Source organism: Oculina patagonica, chromosome 14 (genome assembly GCF_052425735.1).
Source record: "Oculina patagonica isolate OP01 chromosome 14, crgOcupat, whole genome shotgun sequence".
Classification (NCBI taxonomy): Eukaryota; Metazoa; Cnidaria; class Anthozoa; order Scleractinia; family Oculinidae; genus Oculina; species Oculina patagonica.
Window position 1 is genome coordinate 18327479 of NC_135771.1, and position 17537 is coordinate 18345015.

At 41.4% G+C, this 17537-nt stretch overlaps 1 protein-coding gene across 2 annotated transcripts in view; it reads left to right on the forward strand.

Moving 5' to 3' along the window:
• LOC144638717 (uncharacterized) overlaps positions 1-17537 on the forward strand; it is a 34942-nt gene that overhangs the window by 12032 nt on the left and 5373 nt on the right. For both annotated transcript variants that reach the window (XM_078497942.1, XM_078497943.1), the window contains 16 exons: positions 782-2070; positions 3494-3776; positions 4673-4857; positions 5329-5718; positions 6347-7580; positions 8152-8325; positions 9339-9600; positions 9952-10983; positions 11490-12760; positions 12872-13004; positions 13560-13716; positions 14371-14554; positions 15174-15510; positions 16173-16268; positions 16743-16881; positions 17424-17482. In XM_078497942.1, the coding sequence (XP_078354068.1) occupies positions 782-2070; positions 3494-3776; positions 4673-4857; positions 5329-5718; positions 6347-7580; positions 8152-8325; positions 9339-9600; positions 9952-10983; positions 11490-12760; positions 12872-13004; positions 13560-13716; positions 14371-14554; positions 15174-15510; positions 16173-16268; positions 16743-16881; positions 17424-17482 (7225 nt within the window). The remainder of the gene's footprint in view (positions 1-781; positions 2071-3493; positions 3777-4672; positions 4858-5328; positions 5719-6346; positions 7581-8151; positions 8326-9338; positions 9601-9951; positions 10984-11489; positions 12761-12871; positions 13005-13559; positions 13717-14370; positions 14555-15173; positions 15511-16172; positions 16269-16742; positions 16882-17423; positions 17483-17537) is intronic.

Below are 17537 nucleotides of genomic sequence, written 5' to 3' on the forward strand. Positions count from 1 at the left end.
TTGTCATTTTGGAACATGAACAATTATTTTTAAGAGAACCTCTCACTCGCATGTTTCACGAGCAGCACGTGAACAGCGAGCGCTGTTCACGTGCTGTGCTGTGCTGTGCACGCGCTGTTCACGTGCTGTGCTGTGCACGCGCTATTCACGTGCTGTGCTGTGCACGTGCTGTCCACGTTCTCCTATATTTCATTTCTTTCTTGATTGGCAGAAGCAGCCCAGCCCCTCTTTTTGCTTTTTCACTGTTTGGAATTGAAAAGGGTAGAGAAATTACAAAATTCCACGTCATTACCACAATAAACAAGTAGAATGCACACACCCCTGCAATCTGATTTAAGATTTTGATCACGGTTATTTAAGTAATGTTGACAGTCCACGTTTTCTTTTCACTTGTTATTGACATCAAAATGTTATGTTTGGAAAACTCACTTCTCAAGTTTACTCATTTACAATTCATCAAGTTAAAACAAAGAAAATCATAATCATGGAATCAAGTTTGGATACCCGGTCTTAATTAGCATGGATTTTTACAACGTTATTTCTCCGTTTACTCCGTAGTTTTTGTTTTGATTGTGAGGATATATCAAACACTCGAGACAGTGTTTCATCGGCTATCCAAACACCTCGAATTTCGTCAAAAATACTCCGCTGTGCGTTGTATTTTGAACTCTCTTCTCGGTGTTTTGATATCACGATGAAACGCTCTCTAGTGATTGATATATTACCTAATAACCATCTAACAATGATTACTTGTTAATCTTGTAAAATTCTGTTTTTCCAGGTGTCAGCGCCTATCTGGAGGGCAGCTTCCACAACCTTCCACCTGAAGGACCTCAAGACTCCTTGTTCTCAAGAAGACGGTCCAGTCTGTTCGAGACTGCAGCTCAGGAGCAAAGTCCCGTTACTTCGAGGAGATACGGGTCACCGTATAGAGAAAACATGGGGAGTCAACAATCCCTACATTCCCCAGGGGGACTATCTGCCATGGGAAGCCCGGGTGGTCCTGTTAATGAACAAGACTCTAAAACTCTTTTGTCAATTCTTTATATGCAACTTCAACAGTATGACCTTAGATCAGCGCTTGATCTTGTTTACTCATTGATCGAGCCGGCATTTTCGTGTGAACAGTTTGAAAGCAATGCCAATTTTTCACTTCTTCCTCTTACACAAAGTTCTTTTCAAGCGGGTAGCCACCAAACAAATTCTAATCACCGCATGGAAGTCTTGCTTCAGAACTATCCCATTGCCCGAGTTGCGGATAACAGAGGACTAAAAGTGGTGCAGACTCTTGCCAGGTTTATGTCGGCGTATTTTTCCAACCTTTCCCTTTATGTTTACCCTCCATATCAACCTATGGCACTTCCATCGTTTCACGAACAACAAGCTCAGAGGGAAGTCAGGTCAGAACTTGAGGATGGTCCTCAAGCATTGGAACATATTGGACTCGATAGGGCCAAGGTGTCCCAAGCTGTACGGGACCAGGGTCTTTATGAGCTTTGGAGTGCCAACAGCACTTTAGAGCTTTTACTCGTCTCTGGGCTGGTCTCGGAAGGCGCTTGGCTGGCCAGGAATTTGGGTGATTGGAAAAACGCCATGTTGCTGTCTTTCGCAAATGATGTGTTGACCTCTAGATTTTCCGAAACTGCTACAGATCCGCAGATCACGCTTGTGTTCCCAACACCACCGACAGACATAAAACCTGATGCGATTGCCTTGTCAAGATTAAGCCCTTCCTTTAAGAAAACGGTAACCGCCACTTCTGGAGACGAGCAATCAGACAGTTTAGCCGAAGACAAGTCAATTGCCCATTCGTCAACAGCAAGGAAAAGCCAGCGATCAAGACAGGGTGCTGTAGACTTTGGGATAGAGGTGGACGATAAGATTGTCAAGGAAGTGTCCAGGATCCTAGAGGCTGGTGTAGTGGCTGGTCTCGACTTAGTGCCGTCGATTTTAACTGGTTTAGTAAGCCAGTTAAAGCACGTGACGTCATTGTTCGAGTGGATAGTCCCTGAGGAATTCTATTTGCCTTACCCGCCATCTTTCTGCCCGCAACCAATGAATCCTAAGAAGGTAATCATTGTCATTGTAGATTTAGCGACTACACACAAGTAAATGTAGCAGGGACATGTTTAGTCTCCCTCGCAGCCGTTTTTAGTGTCGTCACGCAACATTCCTCCCCACAAACGGCTGCTCACATTCGAACAAGATTCCTTTCCCTTTGTTTCTTATGTGACCAATCACAACACAGGAGATTAAAAACGGCTGCGAGGGAGACTAGGACATGTTTTGACATGAATTTGTGCAAACGAGTTTTGAAGGGAGTCGAAATCCTCTCATGTAAAATATATTGCTGGTTTTCACTGTCACGCAATCAAAAAATAAATTCGAAACCATTCAACTACAGAAGCTATGAATTTCAAATATTATAGATGATAAATAGATAAACAATTTCTCCAAGTTTCGGGTCTGTGCGGTGTACCGTTCGCGAGTTATTTTCCGAACCTTTCCACGCAAATTTATAAAGATTTGTATGGAGAGGCCATAACTGTGTCCTGCCGAGGGACACAGTAATGGCCGCCGTGATGTCAGAGAAACCATCTGGAACTCAATTCTGTTTACAACAGCGGCTATCCTTGGCTTAAGAGCTAGTACACTTTCACATAAACACCACTTATTATGTCTGAAATGTTCAATCTGCACAAAATGGAAAGGAAAGGCCTTTTTTCAAACAAAACAGCTTTGTCACGGCACTCAGCTTGATTCACATACGACGGAGAACTCAAATATTCAAAATGCTCTGTTTTAAAAACGAATGACACTATTGATCTGGAAATTTGCAAAAAGATATATTTTTAGTTTATCTTTTGCCTAATGACAACGGAAATTTAGCAGGCCTAGTAAATTTTGATTTCAGAATTTTATGACGTAACATGAAAACCAAGAATATGATTTTGTCGTTGCTACATGTTGCTACAACCCTTCGACAACAACTTCTGGTTTTAGTCCTTTCTTTGAATTGCCACTTAAAGCTGGAACTCCGTACGTGACAGGATAAGAGGGGCATCCTCACTAAATGATTTTACAAATGCAATCCGACAGTGTAATATTTTAAACTTATAATACTTTGTTTCCCTGGTTGCCAGAGGGTATTTTGTTTTGTTTTGCGGCGGCAGTGAGTGGCGAACCGCAAAACAAAAAAACAAAAACAAAAAAAAAACCTTTTGGCACCCATGATACACGTAATAATTTGTATTTTAACATAGGCTTAGCACTATAATTATTCTGATATGAACATGATGAGAAATTTACTTTCTTTTTGATTAGGATTATTATTTAGTTATTTTCTTTTTTTCTCAAAGGTATAAGCTTCTGTGAGCTATTCTTAAACTCGAGATGAAATAAAGTTCTATGTATGTTTGTGTAACCTGTCCCTGTTACATGACGTTTGTGTCGACCTCAATCATTTTTACGCCCTAACAATCCTTCTGTTTAGGACTCGCTGTCCTCTGCTGCCGAGAAAGAAGAAAAACTCCGCATTGAGGCTGCCAGCATTGTCCAGAAAATCTTCCTCCTTCTGAATGCGTCTAATTGCTTGGTACCCTGTGTAAGATGGTACACGGAACAGCTAGTCGTGACAACAGAGAGCTGGTATAATGTGGTCAGAAACGATTCAGAGTTTCCTGTGCCTTCGTCATTAGCTGGATATGCTGATCGAGGATTTAGCTTTCACGAGAGAAGAGCCGACAGAGGGAGTCACGTGTCACCAAAGAAAAAAGGTAGGGTTGACTAGTGCTGTGTTTTGATTGGTCAGTTCAGAATTGTGTCAGGGTTTGATATTGATAGCTCTTTAGAGGATTTGGATGTGTTGACTGAAGCACATTTTGTTTGCTGTGTCACGGATTTTAGCCAAATTTAGGCATAGGAAATGGCCACCAAATTCGGTGAAATATAAAAATAACCGACCGTTTAAAACAGTGAAGAAACATTTCAATAACACTGCAAATACAAAAGAAGGCACAGATGGCCAAAAGTGAAGAAGATTGAAACGGATTGCGATATGGTTTTTTGAACTACTGTAAGTCTGTACAGTTTTCAAAGTTTATCTCGTTTGCTTATAACTTTAAATGATAACGCCCGGGAGATACATTTAGTTGTAATGAAGCTATGGTTTTGTCATTTAGATCCATAGAAGAAATGTCTTTGCAAAGGTTTTTTTTATGGCGAGTATTTGGTAAAAATTCATAAATAAACTAAACAACTCTGCCGTGACACAGTCCCTTTAAAATTGTGCTTTTCAGCATACATTTAGCTTTGAATTAGTTTATTAGTAGAAAGCCAAAACGTAAACCGTTTTCAAGGTTTTTTATTATTTAGCTTAGGACTAGAACCAACAACAGATTCAACCACATGACGCCGGGAATCGAACCCGGGTCACATTGGTGGAAAGCAAGCGCTCTCAACACTGCACTATCCCTGCTCCCTACCAAAGTGTTATCAAGTTTCCCACCCACCCCTCCCCCAGCACTTTTTACGGTTGCGTTCAGTGAAGTCTTACTAAGAACACCGCAAAATGAACTCGGACAGACTGAAACGATCAGTCTCTAGACTTTGAGGCAGACTGCATCACACTTAACGGGTCCGGAAAGATATAATTACTACGATTGCATTTCAGGCAAGAAAGGGTCTGACCATAAAGAAGAGAAAGGTGATGAAAAGCTGCCATCTTCGATTGGGAGTGTGCTGTGCAGTTTTCGTGAATTCTGTGCGGTTATGTGGTTATTGCACGCACGTGATAAGATGAGTAAATCATCCAGGAAATACAGACAGCTGCGTAGCCAATCCACCGGCAGCGAAGAGGTATTCACAAGTTGCAAGGACATTGTGTCTTTGTGGGATACTGTTTATTATGCTGTACAAGATGATTCTAAATTTTACATCTGTGGATGAAACCCCAGTGTGTGACCATTCAAATGAAAGCTATTGAGCAGTACTTTCATGTGGTACTGTTTATCATGCTGTACAAGGTGGTTCCAACTTTCAGTTTTGCGAAATGAAAGCTACTTTTATGTGATGCTGTTTGATATTTAATATTTTGCCAGTTGTTTCCTTTTTCATACGCATTCAGTCGCAAAAAAAAAAAAAACGTTTTTCTAGAGAATGTGAATGCTTGGAGTAAGATTCGCCTCCCGCTCGTTTTCTGCTTCAGTTTTCCGCGAGAAAAGAGACTTTGCATTCTGTTCGTTCGTTCGTTCACTTCGTTCATTCGTTTCCTTCCTCGTTTATCCGTTCGTTTGCTCATGCGTTCATTTAATTTTTTTTTTTCACTAGGAGGCCTCAACAATCCACTCCATCTGCTGGGAGACCCTCTTATGGACCACACGACTGACTCCCTTCAGCTCATTACTTGGTGCTGCAGACAAGATCAATGACACCCTACTCACTCTATTATCCGAGTTGCCACCCAGTACTGCTACAGCAGAGCTAACCGCTCAGTTCTTCAATGATCCGGAAGTCGTTCAAACAGCGAGTGGACGAGCCAAATTCAAAAGACTCATGGCGCAGTTTCGGGGCGTTAGCGCCCGAGACGATGGCGGGTCAGATGATGAACACCCTGATGAACCGCTGTCTGTGTATTATCGCAAGAAGTGCATGGATTGGGAAGAGGAACTTATGGAAAGAGAAAAACTCTTTGGCAAAGTTCGCGATCAGTTTTTCGAGGTTAGATTAGATTACTTTAATGTATCGGCTTGCATAGCACACTAGCAGGACGTCATATCCACGACATGTTAATAACAATGAATAGCTGCTTTCAGGAGAAGGCACCCATCCCCATTGTGAATCTATTTAAAGTAAAGGACATAAATTATAGCTTATGGGAGACTAACATGCTCTTATCTCCCAAAGTAAATAGTAGCACCGAGCATGGTCTTAGGTCTTTTCGCTACTTCTTTGCAAAGACATGGAATGCTCTGCCCGATTCGATTCGCGCTATGGCCGGCACAAGGGAATTTTCAGGAAGTGTTAGGTAGCATTTTAATATTGTAATTATTGTAGTAATGTAGCATTTTAAAATTGTAATTTTAAAATGTTAAATTTGTAATTATACATGCACTAATATATAGATAATTTTTAAATTTTTAATTTGTAATCATACATACACTAATATACAGATAATTAGATTCTTGGATTTTTTAGATTTTTAACTTTTAGATTGTAAGCTTTTTTATCTTTCCTTTTGTTTAACTACTTATTTGTTTTCTTATTTGTGGGCTTCCTCTAAGTGGAGTGCCACGTTGAATAAAAGATTTTATCTCATCTCATCTCATCTCATCTTATCTTATCTTAGGTTGACGATGCATATGAAAATGCGACGGCTAATGACAGCATTGCAGTAGCAAAACATGGTGATCAGGGTGTGGCTGTAGGATCAGCCGCGTTTGAGACACAGCCACCTTATTTCCAGTTTTTAGACACGTTTTTCATGATTACCGTCTCCAAAACTGTGCTGACATTTCACAACAAAGCTCCTTATCCTGTGCCATTACTCGCCCCTTACAGCAAACACCTCTTAGTTGCAGACACAAAGTCCCTGGCTGTGCTGCAACAAAAAGCTCACAGTGATACCCCAGCTAAGCCCATCAAGGGTCCCTCCAGTCTTTTCAGGAGCCATAGCTTTACGGATGTGCGTTCCTCCAGGTCTAAACCAGAGCCTCCACCTTCGAGCTTAGGGTCAGGAGCGGAGATTAAACGAAGCAGTAGCCTGAATGATGTCGCAAAACTAGGCTCCCTTCCTGGGGTGCGGACCCTTGGTAGTCAGTTGCTAGAGATACTGCCTAGTCTTACGTGGTTGAGTAAATGGTCGATGGAAGGCTCATCTGTGCCTTCAAGTAAATTTGATCTTAGTATTCCTGGTGCTAGCGACTCACATCCAGTAATGCGCATTCATGTTCCGCTTCCACTGTTGGTCAATGGCTTGTGGCTTCTTCAGAATATCTACTGGCCTTGGGTGTCAGATACGGAAGTCCAGGTCGATATCAAAGTTATCAGGCAAGAGATATCTCCACAAAGGAAAATAACAGATGGTATGACAAAACGTTCTCCCGGTGTACAAGATGTGGCTACGCCTCCAAAGGGCTTGCGAAAAGTCTTGAGCGATTCTAACATTCAGAGGTCTGCAAGCAGGTCCACGAAACGAAGCAGTATTGCCGGTCAAGGTCAAAGGTTACAAGAAGACCATCATCATCACAAATCAACTCCAGATATACTTCGAAAATCTCAAGGTGACGCAAGGAGTTTGGTGTATGAGACAACAGAAACGAGTAGGTCAATACCAACACAGGCTCAGCAAGAAGAGATGGCATTCAGAAGACCGTCACGCAAGGATCTACGAGTCACGCAACGCCTTGACCGTATTCCCAAGTCGAACAGTGAACCAAATATCCCGAACATTGTCGTACAGAGCCCGACAACTGATGAGGAGAAGGACTTCAGTGGCGCGTTAAAAAAGCGGCATTCACTGCAAGACAGTGGAAGAACTGTTGTTTCTCCTGGCAGCCAAACAACATATCACTCTGATACAGGTATGAATATTAAAATTCTCCTTACAGGTCGCCTTACATTTCTTTTAATGTTAGTTCGGAGAATTTGGTGGTATATTCCAGTCGATGACTTTTCTATCTTTATTCCTGTTACCAAGTTGTCTGGCAGTGTGGTGGGGGGACCTTGCTTGATATACCCCACACTTCCCAGGGGTACTCCCGTAAATTTCGGATAGGGGTGTGCCGCGATGGTTCTTAAACCCTGACTTTATTTAAGGATGAAGAAAACGAAAATCGATACCCTTTTTAAGGCGTAAACTCCAAAAATGGCACCCTATTCAAGGGAAAAACAAACTAAAAATGGCGTGAACGGGTCAACTCCATATCGTTTTTGAAACGAAATAGAGCTTCGGCTCCGGCGCCTATGGGACGCTTGGTTTACAGTAAAAAAGTAATATTTTGAGATTTTGTTTTGTGTCTAAGAAGTGTCCTTCGAAGCCGACCGCAGAGCTGACTTAAAGTTACATTACTTGACATAGCTTATCCATAGCTTTTTCATGTCTCGTTGATGTGCGATCAAGGTACCAATGCTCTTATCATGTTCCTCACACAGAGTTAACGTCTCCTGTCAAACCAATCGAAAGTTCCACTCCTGCAAAAACTAAACGCTCACGAAAAGGCAAAAAGAAGGATCGTAAAAAGGCAGAAGTGTCAGATGAAGAGAAAGAACAAGCGAGGAAAAGACATGAAGAAGATGCACTTGATTGGAAGGAACAACCACGGCAAGGTAACTTGTTAAAAAGCCTTAGTAAACATACGTCTCTTTCTCTCGCTCTTGCCCACCGATACGACTACAAAATGTTGGAATCTCCTCCCCCTTAAGTTGCACGCCTCTTCAACTGTAAATAACATTAAGAATGCTTTGTACAAATTATTAGTCAGCTCAAGAATAAGATTTTTACTCCTTTTTTAGATAATTATTTTTAGATTGAGAAATTTTAGTGATATTTTCTGGATTAACACTAGCTTAGCTTGTAAATTTTTAACTTACATTTCGATTTTTAATTAGGTTTTAACTAGATTTTAAATTAGACTATTGTTTATAGTAGATTTTTAAATTTTAGTATATTTACGAGGCCACAGATTTGTTAGTTGAAAAACTATTACGTGTCGCCCTCGTAAAATAAAGTTTTGATTGATTGATTGAAGTCTTGATGCCACCAAAAAATTCCATACTGATGACGTAACTCTACTGAGATTCCGTGTAGTGTCTCTGATTGGTTGTTTATTGCGCGCGAAAATTCAAAGCCGAGCAACAACCAATCATCGACACTTCAGTTATTGTGTTGATGTGAATGAGGTATAATAGAGCAGTTTTTAATTGATTGTCGTAAAGCGAGCACCAAAAGAGTCGCTCTGACCAATCACAATTTCACAAACAACAAAGACAATCCAGTGAACCAATCAAATCTCGAGGCAAATACACTCAGCCGGCACGAAAGGCGCGAAGCGCAGGAAAACGTGTGTGAACGAGTCAAAATTTGTCTTGGTTTTACTTCTTATTGGTTTAAAACCAATCACTAAACGTTGTAATGCAAAACCAAAGCAAATGCAAATTACTTTTGACACCCAAGTGAAAATCGCTCTCATCTACAGCAGAAATTTAACAAATTAAGTTCCCAAACTTACAATATAATCCCCATTACTTGAACCTCCAAGGGATAGAAAAATTGGTTCGAGAAATTGGAGGTTTAAGAAATCGCATTTTCATTCCATTTATTTTCTGAATTCTATTAACAGAAATAGAGAGAACGACAAACGAGACATTAGCAACTCGACACCCGGAAGGCCCAACACATCCCATAATAAGGACAGCTCCGTCACGCCAAGCGAAAAGGAAAATGAAATCTTCAGTAGAGCAAAAAGACCAAGAAAGAATTGGTGCTGAGGTCGCAAAGGATTCAAGGCAGAGAAACGCAGTGGAACAAGCTGAATGGAGTCAGTCTTCAGCTACTGAAGCGCTGGTGTCTCAAGGAAAAATGGAGTTACTTCTTGTCGTGAGGTGAGGTTTGTATGTCAATCAAAACTGACACAAAATGTTTGAATCTGAGATCAAGAAATTTTACGTTTCAAGAACGTTTGAAGAGACGTTGCGTCTGAAAATGTTTGGGTATTAACAATATAAGGACACCGCATGGTAAAGCTACCACATTAAGTACAAAACAATTTTATGAATAGGAGGTTTTCAATTGAAAGAAGTTTTATATTTCCCCTTATATTCAGTGAGGGAGGGGGTAGCTTATTATCAGAAAAATATTTCGCATCTTAGAGGACAATTTTTCGCTATTTGTACTCGCCATCGCCCGTAAAAACGACTTAACCTTGCCCTTCTTATTCCCCGTTATTCCTGTAGACCAGGCGATGGTGGCCAGGCATCCAGCTTGCAGACAGGCATTCCTCTTTTCCGTATACCGACACTTGTGGACAGCAGTCAGAGCTCAGAGGTAATCCCACCAAGCGACAAAACAAGACAAACAACCCGAGCAGAAACTGCGTCACAAACTGAACATCACAGAGTGACGTCAGCTGCTTCACAAACACTACAGCATTCTGGGATTCCATCTGAGCAAGAGCACGTGACTGATCGGTCTGGTCAAATGACTAACACTGGTGGTGACGGGGAAATTGTTGCGAGAACTGCTTGGGTTCAGACAGAACCCAGCATAGAGCCAAAGCAAGAAGTTTCTTTGCCTTTCTTACCTTTATTGCAGCAACAGCAAGCTTCTACACTGCAACAGCAATTTCCACCACCACCAACGACACAATATCAAAATCAAGCGAGAGCTCTGCCTTTGCTTCATTTTCCAGTTACAGACCCATCTACCAAGCTTGACCTAAGCAAAATGAGGCTCCTTCAAGTCCCCAAGCGAAGTGAAGACTCGCCGTTGTTGCATTTTCCCGAATCAAAACCGACGACTTCTCAACCGGCCGTACCCGATTTAAGCAAAATCAAGTTCTTACAAATTCAACCCAAGAAAGAAATTTGGGCGAACACCGTTGAACCCAAAGGGCCTGGTACCGAACCTGCGCCTGCAAACAACTGGGCATTACTGCGCAAGACCGGAAGTCAGGCGCGCTCAAATGGCGTCGACTTAAGCAAAATGAGGCTTTACGAAAATCCGCCCACAGTCCGTGAAGCATGGCCGCTTTTAGAAACGCCAAGGCCAACACAGGCAGAGGTTCCAATGCTTATTCCTTTGGAGAAAATACTAGCTTTTGAGAAAGGACTCAGGGACAAGCTGTCGCCATTTGGTGAGACCGCACACTACCCCCACGAGAAGGAAAATATACGACCCACGGTGGAAAATAAACCGAAGCTGGTGAAGTCACACTCAGAGCCTCAGAAAGTTTTGGAGCAGGAAAACAAGAGGAACACGACCTCCAGGTAAGCTTAGGCGAACAGCAATCAAGCATCTTATGAGCCACTGAAGAACATTGAGTATACTGAAGACTTATCGCGGGCCGGGTTTGGGAGGGGAGGGAAGGGTATTCTAGGGTGCGATTGTAAAGTACGAGGATGTGCAAAGAATATTTTTATGTTTGGTGTAAAATTTGTAAAAGCAGTTTATTGAAGGGTGAAAAAAAATTTCTTTAGTATTTATTTCGGTGAGACGCATTCAAAGAAGTTTTTTGTATGTGTGTCCGGGAGGGCGTACATTTTAAACTGGCATATTTTACTTTGGTACGTTTGCTGTGGAATATTTTGGGAATTTTTAAACGAGATGTTTTTTTTTTTCAGTTTATATGTATAAGATTGCGTGGCTAGCCAAAAGAGTGTTATTTTTAAGAGGCGACATTAATCTATTTTCTTATCCACTAACTCGCCAAGTGTTATTTCCTCTTGACCACGTAATGACGATTCTTTTTCACTGATTTCTTCTCTGTTTTTAGACAAAGAAGAAGGCAGGCTTTGGAAAAGCAAGCTCGACCTCGTTCCACCTCACCCTTGTTTAAGAGCAGGCGAGGCAGGGCTCCTTCTCGCAGTAAATCTTCACAGGGAAAGATCATCACGGTACAACCCGCCAAGAAAGCGAGAAAAGTCGAGAAAGTGTTACCTGAAAAACAACATCATGAGAAAGGTCCAGTTCCCAAAAAATCTACAGACACGAAGCCGCGTACGGTACAGAAAGTTTCAAAGAAAAGTTTGAAGAAAAGCGTAAGCTTGAGCGATAGTGAGTTGGAATTATCGGAGATTTCTGATCAAGTTTTGGACGTTTCCGAGGAAGAGAAATATTTTCGCGTTGAGCGAAGCCCAGAACCGATTGAAGTTCCGGAACGGGACCATAGGGTCGTCAAAAGCGCCAAAGACAGGGAGGAAAAGATTAGTTCCGAAGCATTTGAGGATGTAATGCCGGGTCCGCCTTCAATGCGACATATAAGAGAAAGAATCGGAAGGAAACTTCATGAAGTTGACCGGCAAATGTCTGCGTATCGGAGTGGCAGTCCAGATTGGAAAACTGCTCTTGATAAAGAGCAGACAGAGTCTGTAGGTGGCAGGCAAAAACCTCAAGAAACCCGCCCACAGCAGAGTACTGTTGGAATCCAAGTTGACGAAGGAGAACAACCACCTCAAGTTAAATCTGTGGGATTTTTTCATTCCGGTTTGCCGGATCGTGTTGGAGCTAGTGTCTTGAAAGTTAGCTCCAGTTCTCAAACTGACCAGGCCTCCGCGCGGCCCATTCCAGTGAGAAGAGACCTGGTAACGTCTGGCGTTCAAACGGAGAAAGAATCTGTTGATTCTGATCACGTGATGTCGCACGCGCCAGTTCTGCCACCGGACATTTTTCTTAACCTCCAAATGCCCAAACCCGGGCAAGACACACAAGTTGGGGTAGATGTGGTGGGGACATCGAGGGGACTCCCCCCGGAACCTGTTGTTGATTATCACCAAACTGTTACTGATCGACCTGTGTCTATCCGGGGGAGGCAACTGGGAGTTGATGTAGGAAGTGAGCGTGGTGATGCCCCTCCTACCGCGCCTAAAATTCCTGAAGCGGTCAGGGGGAGGCAGTTCCTTAGTGTGGCTGATATAGATCATGAACAGTGGCTTGAGGTTCAGAGTACTCCTATGACTAGTACTACTGCAGACGGATTGGACGAAGGAATTCAAGAAGGAAGAAGGGACAGTGTTCATACAGAAACGGAGCCTCCATCAAGGACAGGTAAAAACCACTAAGTTCATCTCTTTTTGCACTCTCTCGCTTCACATTTACCGACTTTCTTTACTGACAAATTAAATTAAAGACTTCGGGTTTGTTTTCTTTTTCATCAAGCATCACATGAAAGCCAAAACTACGAGTCAGAGGAGGAACAAGAAAGAGCCAAACAAAAAGACGAGAAGCATTATGAAGGACGTGATAGAGTCACAGTGGAGATGATGGACTCCACAGACGTCCCAATCCAAAGGTCAGTCATATGCCAGTCGTAAGAACTGCTCAAGCTATTATTCAAATGGTCACACACTATGATTTTTGAACCACCTTTCATCCACAGACTTAAAAGTTAGAACCACCTTGTACAGCATAATACATTAAACAGTAGCACATGAAAGTACTGCTTAATAGCTCTTATTTGAATGGTCACACACTAGGGTTTCATCAACAGACTTAAAAGTTAGAACCACCTTGTACAGCATAATAAACAGTACTACATGAAAGTACTGCTCAATAGCTTTCATTTGAATGGTCACACACTAGGTGCACATCCACAGACTTAAAAGGTAGAGCCAACTTGTACAGCATAATAAACAGAACCACATAAAAAATAACTGCTCAATAAGCTTTCATTTGTATGGATGGTCACACAAAACCAACATTGTATTCACACACTTTCCATACAGTTGCTGCTATTTGGTTAGTGGCGGGACTGCAAGTTTCGCCTTCATCCAAACCCACTGAGGGCCTAGTTATTTGCAGAAGTTAGAAAAAGAAACTCAAAATTCTTTTTATTCTCGTTTTCTAGGTTTTACCCGCTTCCATTCCCAACAGCTCCCCAGTCTAGCGCCCGAGCTGTATCAACACAGTTCCTAAACGAGAGAATGAAAGAGATGAGTGAAAGGATTGAAGCAATGGATCAAATCACACACAACATGGACAGAGAGTTCAAAAGTTCTCGTGTGGTAAGTTTTATTACTCACTTGAGAAACTGTAAGGAGACTGGGTACCAGCTTGGTTCTTTCTAGGTTTTCTGGGATCGTTTATAGATGAAACGATGGCGGCTTTTGTGAGCTGAAGTGTTCCTTCAAAACAAAATATGCTAGAAACATTAAATTCTTCCCCAAAGGGTCCAAGTTGTACTGAAATCTTTCACATTAAACTTGACCTACTTAGATTCTATAAAGTCGTAACAAACTCTCTCTTCGTAATCAAATACAATACAATACAATACAATACAATGTTTAATGTGGTCATTACACTTAGCTATGGTTTCGATGCGTCCCGCAGATATGGTTAGCAAAATCTGCGGGAACGCACCAGCTAGTTTACAGGTAAGCCACAATGAAAAAAATAAAAATAAAAATAAAAATAAAAAAATAAAAAAATAAAAAATAGATAAAAATAAAATAAAATAAAGTGAATAAAATTCTTCAAAGCTTTAAAGCTTTAAATATGTGCGACGCATTTCCTGATTAAAAATGAGCTAAAAGTTATAGAATATATACAATTATTTAATTAAAAATTACAAATGACGACTAATGACGACTAATATCGGGTATGAAAGTTTTCCAAGTATAATGAAAACCTTGCATGTTTTATTTTTTTTTATTTCCCAGCTTCTCTCTGCGATTCAAAGCATTGACGAAGTGCTAAACCCTTCATCGAGGGCTTCGTCCTCCAGGGGGTCCGGAGAGTCCCGTCGGGGAATGCCCCGGAGATGGGGAGACACCGCACCTTGGAGGAGGAAAGGAACAACGTCAGCTGGAAGGCAACCGGCCACAGAGTTGCCGCAAACAGAAGGTACAATTTTACGGAGTTGGTGTTGGAAATCCTTAGATGATACGATTTTGCCTACGGTTACTACAACGCGAATCGCATCATGTAAAAAAAAACCTGCCACTGACATCGTTACGACAGACGCGCACGCATGCCGGAGTGCAAGAAAGTCGTACCGTGTAAACTGGCCCTTAGTTACGTACATGGTTTGTACAGTCTTGAAACTGAAAAGCCCTTTAATTTTGGCCGTCATTTTGAAAAGTCTTTAAATCTGCTCAAGTCTTTTTAAAAAGTGCTTGAATTTTTTAAATGAGTCTTGAAAAGTCATAGAAAAATTTGAAAAAGCATTTTCTCTTTTTTGATACACTATTATTTTTGGAAACCAACTTTCAACGCCCGACAAAAGGAGTGTACGCCATTATAAAACTTGTGTATAGTATTACAAAGTACACTAGCGTGGATATTGCCTGTAACTTTAGTATCCAAAATATTTGTTTTAGGCGGACTAGCAGATGTCTTCGAAATTCTGAGCAGTGAGATCAAGTGCTTGGAAATTAATCTTGTGTCCTTAAAAATTCCTTAAATTTTCTTTGGCTAAAACTGCACGAGCCATGTGATAATGTTTAATTATTTTTGTCGTCAGATGTCGAAGACAGTATTGGTGTGGACGTGGATCATGCTAAAAAAGATGAGACAGCCGATGAAGCTAATGTTGAAGGTAGCAAAGAAGGCGAAACTGATAATGAAGACATTGAAGAAGAAATAGATAGCGAAAAAGATGAACATGACGATGACAGAAGCTTCAGTGAGGATCAAGAAGGCGAAAATGTGCAAGTCGCTTCTACTGACGGGGAAGAAAAAGTTTCTGATGAAGAAGAAGAAATAGCTAAACCTAAACAGTGGCATGATTCTTCAGAAACTGAAGCGAAGTCATCCGTTGACAAGGGAAATGTGCCCTCGTTTCCACAAGATAGTGAAAGGTAAATACAGGTTTTTCTATTTCAGAATTAGAATCATACTCAAGTTCTCGTTAAATTCAACTAATTACGTTTGTTTCCATGCGTAGTAGCTCTTACGTTCAGGTGTTTAAGTCTGATCTCTGTTCAGTCCAGTCCCTTGGCGTTGTCGGCTCAAGGGAGTCTAAATCTATCGTGGGCGGTGACGTCTACGAAGAACGCTCCCGTCCCAGACTTTGCGCGGTAACTGAGAGAGAACGCCTGGATACTAGGCTGGTCTCTACGTATTGCTACTCCTCCTGGATAGGATAATAGGGACCTTGAGATCGAAGTACGACTTTCGAATTTCGATTCATTCAGTTACGTTCCCAGAGCTCTCACTTCTCCCTGTTGCTGACCAGTTGAAAAGGAAACTAGCAGTGCGAGATTGGTGTGAAATGTGATAGTCGACAGCATAAGCACTAGGTTTGAAAGTCGTACTCGTACTCAATCTCGTACTCGTACCCTGATCTGAAGGTCCCTAATAGTTCGTTACAGGTTACCCACCCACTCCACCCCCAACCAGGGAGTTTGTCAAATTGCCCTAGCAACACCTGGTTACAAAGTGGTTCGAAAGTGAAGTATTTTACCTAGAAACAAGAAAGCGATGACCAGACACGCGTGTCTTTGTTTGTTTTTATCCTTAGGAGAGAAAAACCACAAGCTTCACCACTGGATTCTTTAACACTATCGCATGATAAGCTGAAAGAAATATTTCAGGACAAAGATGTGAAAAGAACTCGGTAGGTTGATTTGTTTTATCCTCGACCCTACCAAGAGTAAAAAAATTCCTTTAGACGGCATCAAACACTAATCAATAACCCACTATTTAATTTCATAGAACTAGTTTGGAGAATTACATCATTAAAATAGTATACCAGCTGAAAACTTTTGTTTGAATTAACTTAGTCCCTTTATGTCACGAATGTTAAGCGAATTGTAAAATTACCTTCAAATGGTAAAAAAAAAAAAACCCTTAAAAAATGGCAGTTTACTTAGGTAGAAAACACCAAAAAGGTAATGAGGAAATAAATATTGGGCAATTTTTCACATCTTACGCACCCAAACTCTCTCCCCCCCCCCCCCCCCCCCCCCTTCAACTTTAAAAGGTCTTACAAATTGAGGGAGCGCTAACGGAGTTTTTATGGCACCTTGCTTTACTTTTGCGTGTCTATGATGGCGGGTAATAATATTACCTGTGTGTATTTTTCTCGCAGCAGGGACCCCAGCCCTGATGCCAGGCAACACCTGAAAGAGTGGATGAAAGAGAAACGTTCAGAGAGGCAAGCGGAATGGAAAGGACAACAAGAAGAACTGCGTGCACAGGAACACCAACCATTCATGTCTCCCACACAGGTGTTTATAAACAACTTCTATTATTCTTGACAACTACTTGTAGTTCAAAATCATCCTGGAAAATCCACCGGAATATTGTAAAACTAATTGGTCTGTAGAGGGGAACTGTGCACAGGGCACTATCAGAACTTTACAGCACTGTACTGCGAGTCTGCACATTTATAACACGGTTGCCACAGGTCAGGAAATGGTAAAGGAAAATGAACCTTTTAGAAGGTCAGGGAAAAGTCAGGGAGTTTTATTTTGAGTCAGGGAAAATTAAAATTTTAAAGAACAGTCAGGGAAAATGAAATAACACCTTTGATACAATACCATTGAAGGCTGAACATACATTTCAGGTCTACATGATGACAGCGTTGTTTTTCTTTTGGAAGTGGAGGGTGGAGGCCGCGACTACAATCTGACATTTTGTATTTATTTGGTCAGGGAAATTTTGTTTGTATCAGCGAAAAGTCAAGAAATTTTGAAAACTGATGTCTGGCAACCATGTTTAACGTCATATAGTGTTTTGAAGATTCTCTGACTCCTATTCTCGTTTCCAGGGCTCTACCAATTTTAAAAAGATGAAGTTGATGGAACAAGAAAGAAATGTCAAACGCAGGTAAGGGGTAGACTATCTGCTATCATAGATTTGCGTGACTTACCTTGTGTGACAC